Source organism: Choristoneura fumiferana, chromosome 9 (assembly GCF_025370935.1).
Source record: "Choristoneura fumiferana chromosome 9, NRCan_CFum_1, whole genome shotgun sequence".
In the NCBI taxonomy this organism is placed as follows: domain Eukaryota; kingdom Metazoa; phylum Arthropoda; class Insecta; order Lepidoptera; family Tortricidae; genus Choristoneura; species Choristoneura fumiferana.
The window spans coordinates 16,212,995-16,235,789 of record NC_133480.1 but is presented as its reverse complement, the minus strand read 5'-3'; the positions used below and the strand labels follow the sequence as shown (position 1 = coordinate 16,235,789).

General features: G+C 39.6%; 1 protein-coding gene across 2 annotated transcripts; it reads right to left on the bottom strand.

Moving 5' to 3' along the window:
- Positions 1-1,690: 1,690 nt before the first annotated feature.
- On the bottom strand, positions 1,691-21,827 carry LOC141431425 (microprocessor complex subunit DGCR8-like). 2 transcript variants are annotated; one of them, XM_074092600.1, is made up of 11 exons: positions 21,647-21,827; positions 15,102-15,336; positions 13,189-13,317; positions 12,135-12,277; positions 9,257-10,017; positions 8,126-8,244; positions 7,231-7,353; positions 6,134-6,309; positions 4,783-4,920; positions 3,579-3,698; positions 1,691-2,824 (listed from the first exon to the last, which is right to left on the bottom strand). In XM_074092600.1, exons 2-11 carry the CDS (start codon positions 15,325-15,327, stop codon positions 2,543-2,545), a joined length of 2,217 nt encoding a protein of 738 aa, XP_073948701.1. In that variant the 5' UTR covers positions 15,328-15,336; positions 21,647-21,827; the 3' UTR covers positions 1,691-2,542. The 2 variants fall into 2 exon arrangements, with proteins under 2 accessions (XP_073948701.1, XP_073948702.1); XM_074092601.1 differs by lacking the exon at positions 21,647-21,827 and adding an exon at positions 21,133-21,634.
- Between the last annotated feature and the right edge of the window lie 968 nt (positions 21,828-22,795).

Sequence of the window (22,795 nt, the reverse complement as noted above, 5' to 3'; positions counted from 1 at the left end):
TAACAAACTACTGAATAACGGCATCCAGTTATGCTTTTGAGGTAAAGAACTAACTAATGAAATGGTTACACATTTTCTCTTAACAACACATACTTTTAACAGATAGATAGATTTAGGTAGACATAATAATATTCATTTATTTGCTCTTTGGAAATCGGCTGAGGTTTATAGGGTAGAAAATAACCCTTCTTCGGGCAGTCGGGTAATAACATTGCTAGCGGGCACATCGCGCGATTATTCCACTTTGTGTTGTCTACTTTATATATTTCTGTGGCTACAACCAATCAGTGACAGTATTAATTCAAAAGCCTTTGCCAAATTCATTAACCCTTAATAAGGCAGAGGCGATTTAGCGACCGCTTGCATTGAGTTGGAAACTGAACCTTATTGCTTTCATAATACGTCAATATTTCCATTGTAATTATTGAAAATACGACTAGCTTTAAAAATATTCTTTGTCAGGTATGTATTCGATAGCTGCTTTTGATTCTGTGGTAGTTTGCTCCAGTAAATGGGCCTTATAAGGTGTGTGGGGGGGGGGGGTGGGCATTTTGGGGCTAATATTGTGCAGTGCTTTTATATCTCCTAGCAATAACGGCAATACTCGTAGCATAGCCACGACTAAAAACGCCAGACAGCTGAGATTTGTCAAAACAAAACTTACTGTTTTTTACAGTCACATCTTGATAGGGATTCGCGCTGTCATCGTTCATCCACCATTACCTCATATTTCGTTTTCTAGATCTTTTTTACCGTACAACGCATACCCTACTAAACAATGGCAAAATTGTCCTCCAATGGACGGACAGAGCCATATTTTTTTTCAACAACAATCTTGATAAAATTACACTTCATTACATAATATTTACGATTTTCATACCTAAATAAAAGAAAATGTTTTAAGCCTATTGACGACATTATAATTTTGGGCTAATACGACTTCTTTTTATTTAGATTAATCTTATTAAATAAAAATGACAATGACTGATTTTTGTCTTGCCAGTACTATAAAAATTAGGCGAAATTGAAAAATCGTCTACTTAGGGCCTACGCTAGCTGCCGCGGTTTGCACGGAGCGGGTGGACGCCTGTTGAAAAGTAGTATGAGCAGCGCTAACTGTGCGTGTCGCGTGCGACGGTTTTACTTGCATCAGCGCCCGCAGGCGTGCGCCCGCTCAGTGTACCCGCGCCAGCTAGCGTAGACCTTATTCAATCTTAAAACTACAAGCGAACTTTCGCAAGATATAACTTTAAGCGTCAAGTTTCAATACCAGGTAAAAAATTTGAAGTTTCATAGCAAAAGATCCCGGGGCGACGCACAAACGAATTAAGCAGAGAATAAGAATTAATGTTATACGAGAGTATAATACCTATTCCCTTTAACACATTGGTATTGTCCCCTTTCTAGCTACGGGTCGATTCTCAAGAGTTGCCACGAATATTCATTGGAACGCTATTTTAGTGGTCCACACTAAAATTTCAATAAAAAAATCCTAAGTACCATTGTACATTCTTAAAGACAAAACTTCGAAAATCAAAATTTATGATGTATGAAATTCCTGAAGATGCTAGTCCTAACTCATAATTCAATTTAAATCGAACGATCTTTGCGCAGATCAGTAATCCTTTGTACAAAATGTCTAATTACAATACTTTATAATTACTACCTAATAATCTATCTATACATCTAGATCACGTTCATTGTGGAATCTAGATCTGATTATGTCTAGATAAATAGCTTAAATTATGTTAGTACTGAACCAGGGCCATTTTCGTGTGCTAGCAATTTTGTAAATTAGACATTTTAAACGTAGGTCAAATAAACGTTGGACATGTAGGTATCTTTAGGAATATCGTACATAGGATTTTGATTTTAGAAATTATGCTACGGATCCGTTTAAATTGTTTTTAAAAACAAAATGAAGTCTTCTTTGAGCAAGTTTCTAACTACAATATTTAAAATATATTCCTTCCACGCCCTGTATACGAGGGAAAGCTTTACTTTTGCGGATGTCATTATAATTACCATCATTAGCCGTAGAATGTCCACTGTTCGACATAGGCCTCCCCCATCAACCTGCAGTTGCTTCAGTTGGAAACGGCCTGCATGCCGTGAACCTGTGAGGCCCCTCTACCACAAAAATTACAAGTGCTACAAGCTATAAATCAATATAAGGGCATTTTCACAAAAGTGTACCTTTTTTTCAATTTTGGAAAAAATATGGTTTTTCCTACTCAGAATCAAGAGCACAATCGATTCAGAGTTTAAAAAAATGTCCCGAAAAGATTGTTAGTTTTGTAACGTTTTTTTCATACATTCAGTAGGGTTCACAAAACAGTCTCGGAAAATTTTGTATGAAAAAATTAAATACATTTGAAAGAAAAGGGTACACTTTTTTTTAAACGCCCATAATTCTTATCATTCTCATACAGAAAGTATCAATTTATGTAGAATTATAGCACTTGTTACGTTTATGGTATAAAGGCCAGGCCATCCGTCTATCTCTTGGATGGACGTCCTACGCTACTACAATTTCCTCCTTTTAGAGATCAACATTATTCAAATTGGACCCCGAATGCGTGGGCAGATCATCCTTGACCAGCAGCGTCCCAATCGGCACGACGGCTTCATCCCTCTCTTTCAACTTGTGCATTTCGTTGCGTAGTTTCTCCAGCACCGCGTAGTTGGGTTCGTTGTGGCGGGCTTTGTCCTGGAGGAGGGTTATCTGCTGTTCCTCTATCTTCTTCTCTTTGCAGCTCTTGACCGAGCGCGAGCCGTACAGCCGCAGCAGCGAGCCCCACGACCGGACGTGCGGGTGCAGAGCCTGGGGGTCAAACACGGTCAAAGCCTGAGGGTTTCTCATCACCATCTTATCAGCCTTATCACGTCCGCTGTCGGACATAGGCCTCTCTGATAGACCTTTAGTTGCTTCGAATTATTCGAAGTAGTTTCTTTGGCAGTACATACAAATAATAACCTAACTTTTTGCTGACTGTACTTGTATTGTCACCAAAACTACATTTGCATACCAAATTTCAAGTCGATGCTATTAACCGTTGGGCTTGGTGTTGCCAGTTTTGTTACCTGTAGGATGCCTGGCTGGCTCGCTGCTTGGTGTTGCCAGTTTTGTTACCTGTAGGATGGCCTGGCTGGCTCGCTGCTTGGTGTTGCCAGTTTTGTTACCTGTAGGATGGCTGGCTGGCTCACTGCTTGGTGTTGCCAGTTTTGTTACCTGTAGGATGGCCTGGCTGGCTCGCTGCTTGGTGTTGCCAGTTTTGTTACCTGTAGGATGGCCTGGCTGGCTCGCTGCTTGGTGTTGCCAGTTTTTTACCTGTAGGATGGCCTGGCTGGCTCACTGCTTGGTGTTGCCAGTTTTGTTACCTGTAGGATGGCCTGGCTGGCTCGCTGCTTGTGTTGCCAGTTTTGTTACCTGTAGGATGGCCTGGCTGGCTCGCTGCTTGGTGTTGCCAGTTTTGTTACCTGTAGATGGCCTGGCTGGCTCACTGCTTGGTGTGCCAGTTTTGTTACCTGTAGGATGGCCTGGCTGGCTCGCTGCTTGGTGTTGCCAGTTTTGTTACCTGTAGGATGGCCTGGCTGGCTCGCTGCTTGGCGGCCTTCTTGTTCTTGCAGACGACGGTGGCGGAGTGCCGCCCCACGCGCATCGTCAGCTCGATCTTCTGGTACTCTAGCTTCTTCATCTGTGGACGGCATTCACATTTTTTGTACTATTTCTAAAAAGGCAAAGGAATCTAGTCCATGCAGCCATGTCTGTACGTTTTGGTATTTCACTTTGTGTATATCAAATCGTTTATTAATAATATCCTCATGCTTCTAAACTTTATATTTAAGATGGATATAGATTGCACAAAGTGGCTTAATGCTTTAACGTATAATGTAAAATCACCGTCGAAGACAAAGGCAATCAGATGCTAAGCTACGCTAAGCTACGAACATTACAGCTTTATAATTTTCACTAACTTTTGCCCGCGACTCCGTCAGCGAATAATTCGTTTAAATGCAATTTTTCGGAATAAAACTATCCGGCGTATCAAACTATTTCTACATCAAATTTCACCTCAATCGATCCAGCGTTTTAGTCGTGAAAAGGTAACAGACTGACGGACAGACAGTTAGTTTCGCATTTTCATAAGTACCTATAGGATGACATTGACAATAGTATGAGATGTCAATATGACATTGTAGCAAGGTTCCACACACTGGTACATAATTCTGTATGGAGGTTTAGGTTATGTTAAGTTTAGATCGGCCTGAAAGGGTCAAAACCACACAAAAGTAGGAGCTCCGCGTAAACGAAGCTCAGTCAACACTTTGTCTGGATTCATCATCCCAGCCTATATACGTCCCAATGCTGGGCACAGGCCTCCTCTCAGAACAAGAGGGATTGGGCCATAGTTTCCACGCGGGCCCAGTGCAGATTGGGAACTTCACACACACCATTCAATTGCTTCGCAGGTTTGTGCAGGTTTCCTCACGATGTTTTCCTTCACCGCAAAGCTCCTGGTAAATTTCAAATGTAATTCCACATGAATTTCGAAAAACTTATGCAAGCCGGGGTTTGAACCCATAATCTTCTGCTTGCGAGACGATAGGTCAAACCACTAGGACACCACGGCTTCTGGATTAAATAAGTGAAAATAATATTCAGTAAAAAAAGCACACTGGGAAAGAAGCATTCGGGAAAAAAAAGGTGATGCAATTTTTGCTACTACGTGATAACGATTAGGAAACGATGCAACAAATGGTGCGCGTGCGCACGGCTACCTCAGTGTGTATGTGTCGGTCCTGCGCGCCGAAGTTGCGCAGCAGGCACGTGCGCAGGATGGCGTGCGGGGACGGCTCGCACGTCGCCGCGCAGAACTCCGTGATGCGCGGGTCCTCTATACCCACGTAGTCGAAGAACTGGGGACACAGACCATCGACATAAGCCCTGGATGGCAAACGAGCAAGTGAGTCCCCCGATGGTAACAGAGCACCACCGCCCATAGACACCGGCCAACACCAGGGGGATCGCAGATGCGTTGCCAACCTAGAGGCCTAAGATGGGATACCTCAAGTGCCAGTCATTTCACCGGCTGTCTTATTCTCCACGCCGAGACACAACAGTGCAAGCACTGCTGCTTCACGGCAGGATTAGCGAGCAAGATGGTGGTAGCTATCAGGGCGGACCACCTGCAGTTTAGACTTGCAAAAAAAATCCTGCAAGTTGCATTACATTGCGAGGCCGTATATCCAACGAGTTTGATCAGCACCGCAATGTAATGCGACTTGCACGATTTTTCTTGCAAGTCTAAACTCGGCTTTAGACAGCTTCAAGATAGTCACCCCCCGCATGCTGCCGCCATTAAAACAAAAGACGTAGCTGAAAACCTGGTCCAAATCGAAAAAGCATAAGAGTAATTAGACATGCGTTTTTGAACTTTTCTTTTTGGAACAGTCTTGCAGATGTGCCTTTTGATAAATGGGCGTTTTCAAAAAAACGTGTACCTTTTCTTTCAAAATATATTTCAGTTTTGTGACGCCCATGCCGAGTGTATGAAAAAAACGTCACAGAATGGTCATTTTTAATCGGAATCGATTGTGCTTTTGATTCTGAGTAGGAAAAACAATATTTTTTCCAAAATTGAAAAAAAAAACCAAATACTCGTGACTACCGTGAGACGGAGACATGTCGAAATAGGGTACACGATTCACTTAAGAATTAATAGTTGCGGTTTACGTTTACGTGACTTGTTTCGAACCAATCCGTGGTTTCTTCTCAAGTCAGCTCAAATTGAAAGCCAACCGTGTACGTGTACAATATTTCGATACTTATTCCATTTAGAATTCTCAATAATTACATGGTAGTCTCAATTATTTCATTGAAGAATTAATAAATTAACATAAATAAAAAACAGTCACTAAATTGAACCAATCCAGCCCATACACAAAAAAAACTCTTTTACTGGTATTTTAATCATTTACTGCATAGTTTCTGAACCTTATTTAGCTCGTGCCGACTTAACGACTTTTTTTACAAGCTTTTATTTAGTTTCACCTGTCCCGTTATCTGTTTGCCTGGCTGTCTGTATGTCTGTCTGTAGTCAAATCTTGCAAGTTAAATTTACGCGTGTACCGTGAAGTCAGGCTCGGGCTGCGGCGCGTCGAGCTCGGCGCGCATCTCCGGTATGAGGATGTGTATGGAGGCGCGCGCGGCGGCCGACTTGGCCTGCCGCTTGCTGGAGCCGCGGCCCGACCCGTACTGCATACCGCCGATGTACACCGTCGCCTGGTACGGGGACGACGCGTTCTCTACAAAACATACACGAAACATTACATGCTTGCAGACTTTTGTATGACTAATTAACATTAGGCATTATCATGATCGGTAGACCGGACGGTTACATCACTTTCCCAAAATCGTTCTTACTTAGTAGCAAAATTTCTGTACGCATTTTGCTCGTTTTTTTTTTCCAATATGCTTTTTTACTGAATCTTATTTTAATCGACACAGCAACATTAGGTTTAGGTTATGTTAAATTTGCATCGGCTCGAAGGGCCACACCACACTAAAGTCCACGCGTCAGCGGAGCTCAGTCGTCACTGCTTCTGTGTTAATTATAATTGGGAAAAACGCGATTATGCTAATAAGACTCGGTAAAAAGGCATTCGAGGAAAAAAGCGAATGAAAATTTTGGGACGATGAAATAAATTTTGGGAAAATGATCTAACAAATCGTTTTTCACACCTCTCCTTCAGAAAAGTAACTCTTCCTCCCTGACGAGAGGGAGCAAAGTACTTGCAACTTTTCTGTTCAAGGCTTTTCTACGTGTTTTATTGCAAATGCTAATTTTTGAAGTTAATTGTAAAGCCACGCTATTTTCTATGCTGGTTGTTCTTTAATATTTAGATATTTTTTTCTAGTTTCTTAATGCTCGGTGTGAAAAGTTGTATGAGCCACTCGGGAGCAAAACTATTTTCATCTTGGGCGTTAACACTTGAATCCCTCATTACGCTCAGGATTCTACTTTAGAATCCCTCGCTACGCTCAGGATTCTATTGTAGAATCCTTCGCTACATTCTGGATTCAATGTACGTCCTCGCCGTAAATACACCATTTTGCTCCCTTGTGACACAAATAACTATTAAGTATGTACCTACAATAAAGAGTGATACAGTACAATGTAGAACAATAAATTTAAGAACAGCTTAGGAATCACTCAAATAGCTCACCTAATTGCTTGAACTCGTAGACCGGTTGTTTCTGCAGCGCTCGGCGCACGTACTCGTGGAACACAGAGAGGTAGCTTCTTCCGTTCATGTTCATGACCCAGTCGCGCTTGCTCGCCTTGCCTCCTGTACAATTGAGTGTGAAACAAACTTTCTTTTACGCAGGCAATAAAGAAAACGGTGCTAGCAAACTTGATTTTCTAAAATAAAATGAGTTTATTTTTTTATTCGGGGTTCAACCATATTTTCTTGAATATCCGCCGAAAATGTCGGACGGAAATGTAAAAGCCGGTGAACTTCGGTCGTATATCTTCGACGAAAAAGTATAACAACTGGCCCCCGCCCAAATAGGCTTATTTTATGATTAAGGTGCTGCTCGACCGAATTCGCTGTTTTTGCGTTCGCTTAGGCCGCGTTTCCGCCAGAGATTAGCGAGCATGCGTTTAGAGAATGTTTGTCATGACCCAATAGAAACGCTTCATTTACCTATCCACGCGCAGCGCAGCTCTAGTGGAAACAGCTCAGCGGAGCGAGCATAGGTAAATGAAGCGTTTCTATTGGTTCATGAAAAATACAATCCTCGCACATCTCTGGTGTGCTTGAACGTTGTAAACAATGCAATTCCCACTAGACAATATTTTTTTATTTCGACATAAAATCACTTTTTATGCTCTAGTGCATAAAGTAAAATCTTCGTCTAAGACCAAGGCAAACAGGTGTCCTCAAACAAAGAAGTTTCTATATATTTTTTTATTTGGTCTACTGCTATTTCAAAAGAGATACCGGATCACAATAATCGAGGGTGGGACTTGAACTACGATATCAGCATTCAGTTAAAAGACGACCTTATCCAGTTTATTCTATTGTCAACTGTACTCTGTGTTCTAAATGTTCTTACCATTATCTGGGCCGGAGGCAGGCTGGGCGGGGATAGTAATAAGTTTAGTGCCTTCTGGCAAAGTGGGGTACTGCAGAGTCTTACGCGCCTTGGCGTACTTGCGACGATCCGCCCACCGCCTACACAACAAAATAAATTATTTAAAAAAACACAATCTATACACACAAGGTCAGGGTACTTTGACCCAAATACAGGGTAACTTTGACGCATAAGAAAATCACAAATACAAGAGCCAAAAAAAAAAAAATATGGCAATCAGTCATAATTTCAATACGAAAATGTTTCTTCAGTGTATAAGGATTACTATTACCAGTATCTACTTCAAATGCATACCACTAACTATCGCATTCTTGTTTACCGATGTATTATTAATTACTGTTATGGCACTCCAGGTCTATACCTTATGATGTCTTAAATGCAATGTTTAACTATGTGACTGTTTGATGCTTTAATAAATAAATAAACTCAACCGAATTAAAATTGAAAATACAAACTGAAACATAGATGCACAGAAAAAACAGAAAAATAAGACCATCACTGGGAATCGAACCCAGGTCCTCGGTAATCCGTACCGCGTGCTATACCGCTACACCACTGATGGTCAACGGTACCGACACGAATTTCCCTATGCACCTCATATCTCAGCTTGTGTTTCTTACTTAGTCACTTAAGCAGCGACGCCAGCGCCGTAGCCCTCAAACTATTCAGTCGCTGCTTAAGTGACTAAGTAAGAAACACAAGCTGAGATATGAGGTGCATAGGGAAATTCGTGTCGGTACCGTTGACCATCAGTGGTGTAGCGGTATAGCACGCGGTACGGATTACCGAGGACCTGGGTTCGATTCCCAGTGATGGTCTTATTTTTCTGTTTTTTCTGTGCATCTATGTTTCAGTTTGTATTTTCAATTTCGGTTTTACGGGATGACCGTAAAAGTAAAAATTTGGAATTGAAATAAAAAATACAAAAAGATTCCAAAAAACCAATCTCAACCGAATTAATCCCAATGGCCTAAGTTACCCTACAGGGCCAAAGTAACCCACCCTTATCGCTAAAATTTTCACAATTTTCTTGTTGCCCGCTGTGTACCTAAATGAGCAATTTGCTGAAATTTAAATTTAACGAATACTTACTTGAAATGCATGATATTGACAGTTTTGAACTTGAAGAGCCTCTTGCAATAGTCATTTACTTGGTCGTGCGTCAACTGCTGGGTCTTCCAGCTGGTGTTTACAGTTTCCACTCGCGGGGGAGGCATCACTATACCTCCCGGTAACACCACAGGTTGCCTATTAAAAGGTATTTCTTCACCAACCTTAGAATTATCGTTTTCACTAACATCATTAACCAGTACTTCTCCAATATTCTTATTGTTTTCAATAACATCATTAACCGGTACTTCTCCAATATTCTTATTGTTTTCACTAACGTTATTTTCTTCAGCACAACCATTACTTAGACATTTAGCGTTTCCATTATCAATATCGTCTTTTTCAGCAGTTTCATCTTTATCCGCTTTGTCTAAACGTTCCTTAGCTCTGAAGGGGCATCTAGATTTAACCTCTCTAATTTCATCCTGCATGTTAATTTCATTGCCTAATTCTTTTGTTTTTTCATTATTCCCTTCACTAAATTTAGTTTCTTGGCCACTTTCACTTGTATCTTCCTGACTATTGTTTGCTACTTTAACATTGACTTGACTATTATTTCCATTATTCTGACTACTATTAGCGAGCGGAGGTATATTTTCGCCGGCATTCTCCGAGCTGTTAGACCAGGTGCCATTTTCTATCTGCTCTTTGATTCTTTCGTCCATTACTTTCTGTTTTTCTTCTTCTTCTAAAGCTCGGCGGTACGCGAGACAGGGAATAGCGCTGATAGGAATGTCGTGACGCTGAAATAAAGAAATAAATCTCTCTAAATTTCGAAAGACATAAAAATTCTAAAAATGGGGAGAAAAAGTACAGTCCAGTTTATTCATAGCGAGCAAAAATTCGACCAAAAACATCTGAACACGCTTCTACGCCGTTAACAATAGAGTCGTGTTCAGATATTTTTGATCAAATTTTTGCTCACAAGTTTATGAACTCGACTGTACGCGTTTCAGTTTCTTTGACTGTACGTACACCTTGTACGCGTCACAAACAAACGGATGGGCTTGCTCATTCTTTCAATCATATCTCGAAATTTGCTTGAGCCGTGCACATACAAGCTGCGCGTAACTGTATTGCACAATGGTTTACTGTCAAGGGCGTCGCCAAGGGGGGCAGTGAGGGGCAGCCGGCCCCCCTAAAGATACTAAAAAAGTTGCCAAATGTAAAGCAACCAAACCAAAGTCCTAAGTACCAAAGTTCATGTGCTCTCGACAACCTACAATTCATACTTTTCTCATTCCCTATATCAACTTGCCCCCCGCCCCCCTGGGCCACCGGCTGGCGACTTCCTTGTTAACTGTTCTACGTTTACTTTGACTAGGTCTTGAGTAAATTACTCCTTGTAGTATGTGTTTCCACTTTGTACTGAGTAAAGCTGTATGTATACTGAAGAAGAGCGGAGATTTTATGCAATTCTACTGGTGGTTTTTTATCTCGCTCACCGCTCCGCTTCCTCGCTTTGCTTCAATGATCAGGCAGTCTTACTTTTAGTACTTATATAGTACTCGCTTCTACTTTGTAGTCAACTGCATAATATAATATCTGCCACAGTGGAGCGTGCAAAAATATCTGACACGCGGCCTTAGATGTAATCGTAGCAGATATTTATGCACGCTTTGTTATGTCAGATATTGGTGGTGGTGTGGGGTCTATATCAGGCCCCCAAGACACAAGTCTTTACCTAGTTCGGGGGTCAGAATATTAGACCATTCCCGCGACTTCTTTGTACAAACTTTCCATATTCATTGATCATTGTATTTTACTACAAGTTGATTGTACAATAATCATTTTTTAATTTATTTTTATTTTATTATATCGACTGGTAGAAAATTGTTAGTCATAATGTAATGTTTGTCATAACTTTTTTTTTGTAACCTAACCTAGAGTTCTACAGAATGATCATTTAAAAAAAATATGAAAAACTAGAGTTTACCCGCGGCTTCGCACGCGAAAACTATTCGATCTGGTAGTTGCAATTGAAATTCCGGGATTTTATAAAATTCTCCTGGTAATTCCCAAAATGTATATCGTAGTCTTCATTGACGTTGTGTCAAGAACAACTGTCCAAAATGTCAAGACTTTAAACCCAGCGGTTGAAAATTCAAGATTTTATCCCTATTCCGTGGGATATGTGTTATTCCAGACGTGCAGGTACCTACATATCAAATTTCATGACTCTAAGCCCAGTGGTTGTTATTTCGAGATTTAATCCCTATCCCGTACGAATATCGGGATAACAAGTAGCCTATGTGTTATTCCAGATGACCAGCTACCAAATTTCATCCAAATCCGTCCAGCCGTTTTAGCGTGAAGGAGTAACAAACATACACACACAAACTTTCACATAATTTATAATATAAAAGTAGGAAGTAGGATGTACGGTTTCAGCGGGGAAAAAAATTACTAACAATAATACGGTATTTGACTATTTTGTATATGTTTTATAAATTAAAACTACACAATGCCTGTTATCGAATAGAAAAACAATTTTTAAGCTACCTTTGCAAATAACAAAGTTATAAAGGTTTGAAATTCAAGATTAGACAGGGAAAGACATACTGACATGTGACGTCACACGCCAGTACCGCCATACTTGCTGCATAGAGAAAAGCGTTTGAGAAATAAGACACGTATATAGATTTTTCAAAAAATCACTATAAATCCAATTTTCAACCGATTTAAATTTTCTCTTCGCTAAACACTATCTGTATATCTATATTTTCATAATAATATTAAGATATGGCAAAATCAGGAGTTGTCAAATACCGTATTATGAAAAACATTACATTATGACTTATAAAATGATGGCAGTCGAAAGGATCCCGGTGGCGTGGGCGTGGCCGTGGGTTACCCGTACCCGGGTGTTCCCTTTCCCCAAGGAGTAAGGCTTGGCGAGCGTGCAGACGCGCGTCCCGCGGTGCATGTACACCGGCATGCCGCTGTAGTGGCGCACCAGCATCCAGTCCAGCGGGAGCACTTCAAACTGGTTCACTCCCTTCTCTGGAATACAAATATATCCTCGTAAAGCCCGACGTCCTATTGTTAGGACTACAACGTGTACATACAATTCAACTGGTGAACGTGTACGTACATTTCAAAATCAAAGTCAAAGTCGAAATATCTTTATTCAATTTAGGCTATAACAAGCACTTATGAATGCCAAAAAAAATCTACCACCGGTTCGGAAAAAACCTCTGTTGAGAAGAATCCGGCAAGACAGTATATTTTTTATTTTTTATCACAAGTATTATCACAACTTTATTTTTAACACAGTAGGTTCGCTATTTGAAGGGATCGCTAATGCAACTAATCAAATGTCGTCTCGAGTACCTAAAATAAGAGCATAATCCAAAGTTCTAGGCCACTAGTATAGATGCCTTAAATTAGCACCAGCGTGCTCGTCATTACCAATGTCCTAAAAATATCTTGGGCGTTACGAGTTTGTTTGTTTGAGTGCGAAAGTTACTATCCTGGAATATGAAAAAACCGACTGCGTCGAAAAACTAAAACGGAAAAAAAGGTCTTGTGGTTAAAAAAAAATAAGGCTACACAGACCCAAAAAAATATACATACATACATACGCCCTAAAAACAACACAGGTCGAATAAAAAACAACAGGAAACGGCGTATCAACGAGACACGCCCAGCGTCCTTTATATAGGACACAAAAAATTTGACTCACCGCAGGAGGAAATATAAAATAAGTATTTTAGTAAATAATTCTTTAAGTTTAGGGGCTGTTTCACCATCCATTGATTAGTGTTAAGTGACGGTTAAATGTGATGCCGTCTCTATTTGTTTTGTTCGAATAGACGGAGACGGCATCGCATTTAACCGTCACTTAACACTAATCAATGGATGGTGAAACAGCCCCTTAGAGTAATAACTTAACAAAAGAAAAGCCAGTATACCTTCTAAGACTGTCTTCTGCCTGGTGATGTACGGTTTCTCCTTGGGTTTGGGGGCAACCTTGAAGTCCTCTGGAAGATCTTCTTCCAGCATTTTCTCTATCTCATCCTCCGGAATACCTTCCGACTTGCCTGCAAATAGATTCGCTATTGCATTCGACTTTAAATTACAATTTAAATTAATGGTAACAAAACCATTTATTTTGGATAACATGGCATATGCAACAAATACTTTACAGACTAGCATGCTTACATATAATTAGTAATTTAAAAAAAAAAACATTTTATTTTATATAATTTTGGTTACCTTAAATTTAGTCACATGTAGCTACCAGCCAAATTAAGTAAACATTGTGGGGAACCGTTTATCAGTTAGATTATGAAAATATATCAGACACGTAAATGAGGAAGTGAAGATATATTTGCATTCAATTTTTATGGAATAATCGAGAAAAACTAACAAAAATGCAACATTGCCAGCTCAACAGGTATAAACGCTCTTGGGGGGCGACCAGAGCGGCTGCCCGAGGCACCAGGTACAGTCGCCACCAGACATTTCGGAGCTTAGGGCTTATAACTTCTTATCAATATTCCCAGATCTCAAAACTCCTTGGTCTCAAAATACCTAAATTGCAGAATGCCTAATTTTGTTTTCTTATAACACCGGAATCTTAATATGGCTGAATTTCAAATACCTTAGTCTCATAATACCTAAACTTCAAAACATTTCATGGCAAAACAACATATGCTTAAAACAACCAAAAGTTAAAATACCTAAATTTGTACATTGAACAGGAACTATATACTAAAAGTCAATAATCAACAAACACCAACCATGAAAAAAAATTAGGCATTTTGCCTTTGGGTGTTTTCGGTTTGAGTTGTTTTAATATTTTGTCATTTCTGTCATTCGGTATTTGAATGAATTGTGCATTTCAATCTTTAGGTATTTAGAGAATATGTCATTTTAGGTAATATGAGCCCATGGTAATTTGAAAATTAGGGGTATTAGTGAATAAGGTATTATGATATTCAATGATATTCAATTTGTAGCATTCGAACATGGTGGATGTAGCATTCGAACATGGTGGATGTAGACAATATCTAATTTTGCTATTTCTGTTTCTTTGGCCAGTTGAAGTATAATTATAATTTTGATAGTGTTTTATGCGGCGATCAACCTTAACAGTGAACAGTGATCACAAAATTCTATATTGTTCTCTTGTCTGGCATTTTTTAATGCGCAAGTTGTCTCCACGTGTTTTCTGGAATTTTACTATCAAAGAGAATTAATCATGACACTGGCGAAATTGTCCTATTAATTAGGACAGAAAAGCCATATCTTATAAGAGAAGAAGAAGATGTATGACTATGAAATTTAGTGGTTTTAAGCCCAAAGCATTTCGGAGCAGCCAAGGTGGTCAAATATAAATTACACAGTGCATTAGTTTTAAGCTGTAATACTGTGTAATGTTTGTTTGTTTTTTCTTTATACTCTTTATTGTACAAAAAGGAAAAACAAAAAGGTTACATAAATAAAAGTTGTGTTAAGTACAAAGGCGAACTTATCCCCTATCTATCTATCTATCTTATCTTAATGTTTAGGAAAAATAAATAAAAAAATCTGATGACGACTGTAGTACGACTGTACTACAGGGTGCCGCGTGCGCTAGCTCAACTTAACCAGTTAATTTGAATACCTATTTTTATCGATCTAAAGGAATCAACATAGTAACTTTCACAGACTTATCTCATAGGAGTGAGTATGGGTATTCTAAGTCAAACAAACACGACCTGTCATTTTGTCGCTTGTCGTATCTAAAAGTGCTAAAGGCATGACTCGCCTTGGGCCTCTAGACAGCTAAGGCCGACCCTGCCCACAGGTTACCTACTATGATTAACTACTGTCTCCATACCATCATCATCATCGGTATCTTCATCGCCACTATCCTCATCGTTGGACTTGACCTCATCCAAGACCGTGAACTCTCTCAGCTTCTCGAGCTCTTCAGGCCTCACAAAGTTGTGGAACTGATCGCTGACTTGGAAGCTCTCCGCTTCGGGGTCCAGGTCATCAGCAAAATTGGGTTCGGGCTCCTCATTAGGTTTTGACTTCTTGGATGGAGGAGCTTCGTCACACATCTTTTAAACCTAAAAATAGGGGTTTTACTAAACACTTAGCTAAGAAATCATTTTTGATAAATAAATTGACTTGTTTTTAAAGGTTGCGGTAACTGCAGAAACACGATTTCTGATTGACGGATCTGCGTTTCTTCAGTCCTGAACCCTGTAAATTCAAACTGTTTAATATAAACTTAAACCATGTAACGGACAATTTTGAAAACAACAGTAATTAAGCTTGTTATGAAATTTTAATTATTAAAACTCAAAGTATACTTTCGAATTGCGCGTTTTAGGTTGTGGTTAATGTATGATCAAGTATGTGTTGGCCTGATAATTCATGTCCTCATGAAATTTGCTATAAGGACACAAATTGTCTTACCATACATGATTGCTATTCATTCAGTGTCACGTATTAACCGCACCTGTGATTTTCTCTTGTCTGACACATATAATATCTGCTAACAAATATCCAGTGTTGAATGAAGAGTCTCTGATAAGTACCAGGTGGTATTTAAAGCTTGAAACACACAGAGAACGGTGGCGGGGCGGTGCGGGGCGGTGCGGGGCGGCGCGTTCTTTCAAGTTAGCTCTAATATTACAACCGGTACCGCCACCGCGCCCCACCGCAAAGCCCCGAATCCAGCGTCAGTGTGTTTCTAGCTTTACAGACACACAAATTACACCTTACCACATAAAATATCAGAAACTTATCACTATGTGATGGAATAGATCCTAAAACAAGTTTTTTGCTAGACAAAGATCCAGGATACTAGATAAAGATAACTGTAATCAAATCAAAGTAAATTTATCAAATATCGGAGGACGAAGGATGTCTCATAATTAGCTGCTTCCCTTGGCTGAAAGTCAGTATACATAGTATTTCTAGTGATTCAAAAACAATCATTTTATCAAAGTAAAATTATCCGGACATAACAAGGAGAAACATTTACAAAAACAATACCAACATGTTTAGAAAAACAAAGATGCAATGAAAAGTAGATGCCAGGCAATAATTTTGAATTTCTATGGAAATAACATGTACACTCACCTTTTGCTTTTATGAATTTTATTTCCCAACTCATTGTTAAAATCAAAGATTTTGAATATATTAACAATTAGATTAGCATTAGATTGGCTTGCAAGTAACAGAGACTATAGAACAAATTGACCTTTGTCTTTACATGTCGGTACGAGGAAAATAAACTAAACTTTAATTAATGAGTGTCACTAGACCCTTATAGGACACACTGGGGCGTGCATTGAAGGCAGGCAACCGCAGTAAAAAATATACTTGGGCGACCGCCCAGGGCACGGGATTCAAAGGGGCGCCTGAAGCCTATACCTTCTAGAAAATTCCCAAAAGTTGAGGGTGCTGTGGAAATCTCGCCCTGGGTGCTGAAGAGCTAAAACTGGCACTGCATACAGCTGCTAGTTTTTTTTTTTTTTTTTTTTTGTTTTTTGCTGCATCATGGCGATCCGTTAAGCTCAACAATAAGCCACTACTCTGTCCGATATCTTGTATCTGTTTGTGTTCTATAGCTTGGTGAGACACTTCACATCTGGGTGTCTCATACCATCCTGTTGAATCTATCCAGTAGTGTTATGACGCTATGTCTCTTCAGTCTCCTATATCGCAAACTTCCATCTCCATACAGTCCGAGGGCGAGTTCATTTTTATGTTTTGCAAGTCTTTTCTGATAGTTAATGCTGTATTTCATGATCTCTTGTTTGACAGTTGGCTGCTTTAGGTCCAGGTACATAAATTTGTTACTAATGTACTGTGGTATGTTAAAAATGGATCTCAGGGTTTTTGCTTGGAATCGTTCCAGTATCTCAATATTGCTATTACTGGCTGTACCCCAGAGCTGGATACCGTAGGTCCAAATTGGTTTCAGGATGGTTTTGTACACTGTCAATTTGCTGTGATTGCTCATTTGCGATTGGCGTCCTATTAACCAGTACATACTACGCAGCTTTAAATCAAGCTGCTTCCGCTTCGCCCATATGTGTTGTTTCCATGTCAGCCTTCGATCCAAGTGTATGCCCAGATACTTCGCATGTTCGTCTTGTGGAATTGCTTCATTGTTGATTGTAACTGGAGGACAAGTGTCTCTCCTAAGCGTAAATGTTACGTGTGTTGACTTGCTTTGATTTGCGCGCATTCTCCAGGTTTTTAGCCATTCCTCAATTTTGACTATGTGGTGTTGTAGATGTTCAGATGCAGTAGTTGAATTCGTATGTGTCGAAAGTAAGGCCGTGTCGTCGGCGTATGTTGCAACCGTGGTGCAATCTGTTGTCGGTAGGTCAGCAGTAAATATGGTGTAGAGAACTGGTCCCAGTATACTTCCCTGTGGTACTCCTGATTTTATCTCATACAAGTCCGAAAGTTCGTCGTGAAACTTAATTTCGAAACATCGCCCATTGAGATATGAATGTATTATATGGTAAAATGAGTGTGGAAGCATTTTTTTAACCTTGTATAAAAGGCCCTCGTGCCAAACTTTATCAAAGGCCTGACTGATGTCCAAAAAGACTGCTGAACAATACTGCTTTTCCTCAATCGATCTGCTTATTATGTCGACAATACGGTGGACCTGCTCAATCGTTCCGTGGCTCTCCCTAAAGCCAAACTGATGATCTGGGATTACGTCATTCAGGTGAACCTTCATCCTCATCAGTAATATCTTTTCGAAGAGTTTACCTATTATGGGAAGAAGACTAATGGGCCTGTAAGATTCAACTTCATTAGGTGGCTTACCGGGCTTTGGTAACATTATCACCTGCGCTATCTTCCACTGTCCTGGAAAGTAGCAGAGCCGCAAGCAGGCGTTGAATATACAGACTATTGCAACAATTCCTTTTTTCGGTAGATTTTTCAGAAGAGTGCTGTCAATAAGGTCATATCCCGGTGCTTTTCCGTCTTTTAGGTGTTTTATTTCGCCGGCCACCTCAGCAGAGCTCACGTATTGTAATGGTAAGCACATTTGTATTGCACTTTCTAGGTAGCTCTTAATTTCAGTGCCTTGCTCAGGTCTCAACTCGGGAAATGGTTGAAAACACTTTACCAAGGTGTTCAGCGAATAATTCAGCCTTCTCCACATCAGATCTGGCCCAATTTCCGGTGCCGTTTCTGAGGGGGGGATCTGGTTGTTGGGACGTTTTAGTTTATGTGTTGCTTTCCAGAGTGAATAGTTTGTGTCTAGGCTTGGTGTCAAGTCAGAGAGGAATGCTTGTAGATTCTTGTTGTTGAACATTTTAATCAAGTTTTCACTTCGTTAGAGGCTCTGTTGAATGCGGCTTTGTCTGCTGGATATCTGGTTTCATGCCATACTTTTCTTAGTTTACGGCGTTCAGCTATTTTTTCTTTGATGTTTTTTGGGTATTCATTTAACATAGAAGGCATTTTTTTTTTTCGCACTTTTGTGGAGGTTGTAGCTGCTTTATGTATGGCCTTATTCAGACTCTCTATAGCTTCATCAACGTCTTCTACTGTTTTTAATGTGTTCCGGAGTGTAATTTCTTTTGTAATCATTTCCTGATACATTTCCAGTCAGTAGCTTTATTGTAAAGCCTTTCCACTGGTTGGACCATCACCACCCTTGAATTGACATTTAGTATGACTGGCGTGTGATCAGATGATAGATCCGTGCATGTTTCAGTGGACATGTAGTTTCGACTTATATTTTTGGTGACAAAGAAGTCCAGTAAGTCAGGAATTTTATTTCTATCCGTAGGCCAGTACGTTGGTTCACGAGAGGACAAAAACTCGAGTTTTAGATTTTGTGCTATGTCATATAACTGTCTTCCTCGGTGTGTAGTTAATCGCGAACCCCAGTGGGTGTGTTTAGCATTCCAATCCCCACCACATATGAACCTGGGGCCGAGGGAAGAGAAGTATGGATTGTAATCATTTTTAGTAATTGTATGTTTGGGTGGGCAATAAACTGCGGACACAGTTGTCTCGACTTTATCGTTGTACACTTTTATTGATGTTGCTTGAAGTTTATCCGTCTGGCATTTCTGTAGTTCATAATTTTTTATGTTATTTTTTATAATTACTGCGGTTCCTCCGTGGCTGTTCCCTGATGGATGATTAGTTGTGTATACTGTGTAGTTCTTTATTGTGAAGTGAGATTTTGCAGTGAATCTCGTCTCAGAGATCAAAGCTATGTCAATTTTTTCTGTTTGGAGAAATGTTTGAAGTTCTTGACGACGTTCCGTCAGGCCGTTGGCGTTCCAAGTGACAATTCTGAGTGTGTGGCTCATTTTGAGACAAGACTTGAAACCAGCTGGATCATCCGATCCATCATTTTGTCCATCATGTTGATCATGATTTGTTGAAATTTAGCAAGTATTTCTTCTAGTCGGTCTGAAAATTTTTTCGAGTCATTGTACCCTTCGTTTAGCGGTCTGTCTTTTGTTGCATCTGCGTAGCTCCTTTTGCCCTCCTGGTGGTTAGTGTGTCCTGTATTCTGTTTTGCTGCTTGGTCTACTGTTTTCTTCTCTTTTTCGCTCCGAGATGAGCCAGAGTCTTTTTTGTTTGGTTTCGTTTTTAGTATTCTTTCCTTGTATTGTTTATATTTTGCACAGCCTTTGTAGCTCGCGGGGTGCTTTTCTTGGCAGTTTGCGCATGTAGCTTCTGACTCTGGTGTTTTTATGCACGTTGAAGTAGGATGATCGTTGCCGCATTTTACACATCTAAATGGTCTAAAGCACTGATTTTTGGTGTGTCCAAATCTTTGGCATCTTTTGCATTGTACGACTTCTTTTTTTTTATAGGGGGCTTCAAAAGTCACTTTCATGTGGCTTAAGTAACGTAAATTAAAAATATCCTTATTATTTTTGTTGGGTTCAAGGTCTACAAAGTACACGGGTAGTGCTTGTTTGGTAGACCTATGTAGGATGTTTACTATCTGCCTGACTTCATGTCCTTGTTCTTTTAGCTCTTGTTTAATCAGGGAGGTATCTTCTGTTGAGTGAAGTCCTCTTAGTACCACTCTGTAAGCTCTCTCGCATTTAAGTTTGTGAGTGTAGTGTGCTACATTTTTTGCTATGAGTTGTTCTCTTATTGTTTTGTAGGTCTGTATATCATTCGGCATTAGTTTTACGATGTGGCCGCATCTTAATGTTGTCATTTTATATAGGTTATTGTCAACAATTTCATTTAGTATGACTTTTAGAGATGTGACATCCATGACTCCTGTCACGAAGATAGGTTCAGGCTTAGGTATGTGCTCGATAACAGGTTCCTCTGTTTCTTCTCTTTCTTTCTCTGTTTCCTCATTGTTTAGGAAATCAAATCTGTTATGCGTGTGTATTGTAAAGGCGGTTTCATTTCTAGTTTTCTTCAAGATTTTACTTTGTTTTGGGCTTGTCTCCTTCCTCTTTTGTCTTTTTGGGGGTGCTAGTGCTTAGTACTGCCTACTGCCTACGCTCCATAGTAGTTACAGATCAAGGCTGACCTTGTTGATTGTATATTCTTAATCTATGGCTAAAACTGTATTTTCATTAAGCATGACATGAAGCAAAAATATTAATTTTCCCAGAATTTTCGTATTTTTGGGAGTTGGAAAATAGAAATTCAGCATTTAGTTAAACTAGGCATCTATTGGTGTCCCTAGATAGAATTATCTGTTTTATAATCTATCATTAGGCTAGAGCACCCAGCAAAACTTAATCCAATTTGTGCTTTATCAAGACAGTTTAAGGAGCACTCGGTAGCCATGCCCAACTAAACTGAACTCCCTTGAAAAGCTTCAATTTGTACTAGTTATTACTAGGTGCTGTAAAGCAAGCATCAAAAATAGCAATACACTTCTATACCTTGTCATTCTACAACAATTTTTTGTTGAACAAGTTTGGTACGGTGACAATACGTAAAAGAAATGCACAGCTACTTATGACACTGTTGTCGCGTTGGCCAGACTGGAACATCTTCACAGCAACCTTATTTAAAAAATCTACCCCACAAGCAGTCAAGACAGTCCACAAATAACGATGGCAGTCAAAATCCAATGCGCTACAACAGTTGGATTTCACCCATCATTATGTGTACACCTTCGCGGACGTCGACCCCGACCGCCGCCGAGCAGAGAGCAGCAGAATTACGAGAGACGGTCTCTGGCTGTGCCAGACAAATAACAGAGGCCGGTCTGTTGTAAAACTGCTAAATAACCTTCCAACCTCTTCTAGTGCTTGCGTCTGTAAAAAATGTCAGGAGTTTCCTGAACTTTAATTTCCGAACATGCTTTTCCTGGTGGAACAAACTCCTAGGCATCAGTGACTGAGGACACGGAGTTATTTTAGTAATTATCTGAAATTTGACCTGGTTACTTACGTACGCGTGGCCGAAGAGACAAAGGTTTGCTGATGTAGTGTATCGAGAATAAGAGTTTTAATTAAGGCACAGTTTAATTAAATCAAATGTAAAACAAGAGCAAATATTTCATGAAGAAATAAAATAACAATTATAACCACGGTTAGCGTCACCACCCTCTACAATTTTTTTTCTGACATTTCTGCTGACCAGTGTTGCCGACTCCTAGAAACTCGAGTTGCTAGACTCAAGACTCAAAGTCGCTTAAATTTATTCGCGCGAGTGGAGCCAGGATTTCGTCTGGGAAAGGCACAAGAGGCCACTGGTGGTCTAAAAGGTTGGGATACGAAAAAAAAACAACGTAAATTAGAAGATTTCCGAATTCACTGGTAAAAGTTTGTCATTCAATTAAAGGTAGAGTTTTTAAACAAATAAATGAAAAACTTAGATTTGAAAGAAAATTGGATATCTTGATTTAAATAGATAGAGCATATACGAATGGAGCTTTATTAATTAAAGTTTGAATTTGGTGCGCAAGCGTGTTTGTCGCTTTCCATATTAGATTTTTTGGCACTGTGTCGAGTTGACAATAAATGTATCCATTATTGGTCCTATGAATGTATCCACTATCGGTCATAGAACTGTTTTAACTTGTATTCCAAAAGGCGCCAGATAAGTCGCTAAACCATTTTTGTCGTCAAAACTTTTTTTGGAGCAACAAAGTTGCTAAATTTGGGAACACTGCTGCATGACTGCTGCTGACTGCTGGTTTTTTTAATCAGTTATCCCCTCAGGGATAAGCAAAGGAAATAATATCCATACAACATACACCTCTTCATCTGTAAATGTTTTGTTAAAATCATTAATAATTATAATTAAATTTACCTACCTTAATTTAGTTTTACGTCGAACGATCATAACACGGCATGTTAATGATTTCGTCACTACTTTAAAAAAGACTCGTACCTCAAAATAGATAGTTTTTCTGAGTGAACTTTATGAACATTACATCAAGGTTCAATTTTGTTGTTCAGATACGAGATTTTTTCAAAGTACCTAGTGACGATTTGCTGGACATTATTTAAAACTGGTCGTGTGTTGCCCATACAACTACTACCCTACCCTAATACAACATATTTAAAAAACTAAACCAGCTGACGTCCTTATTCT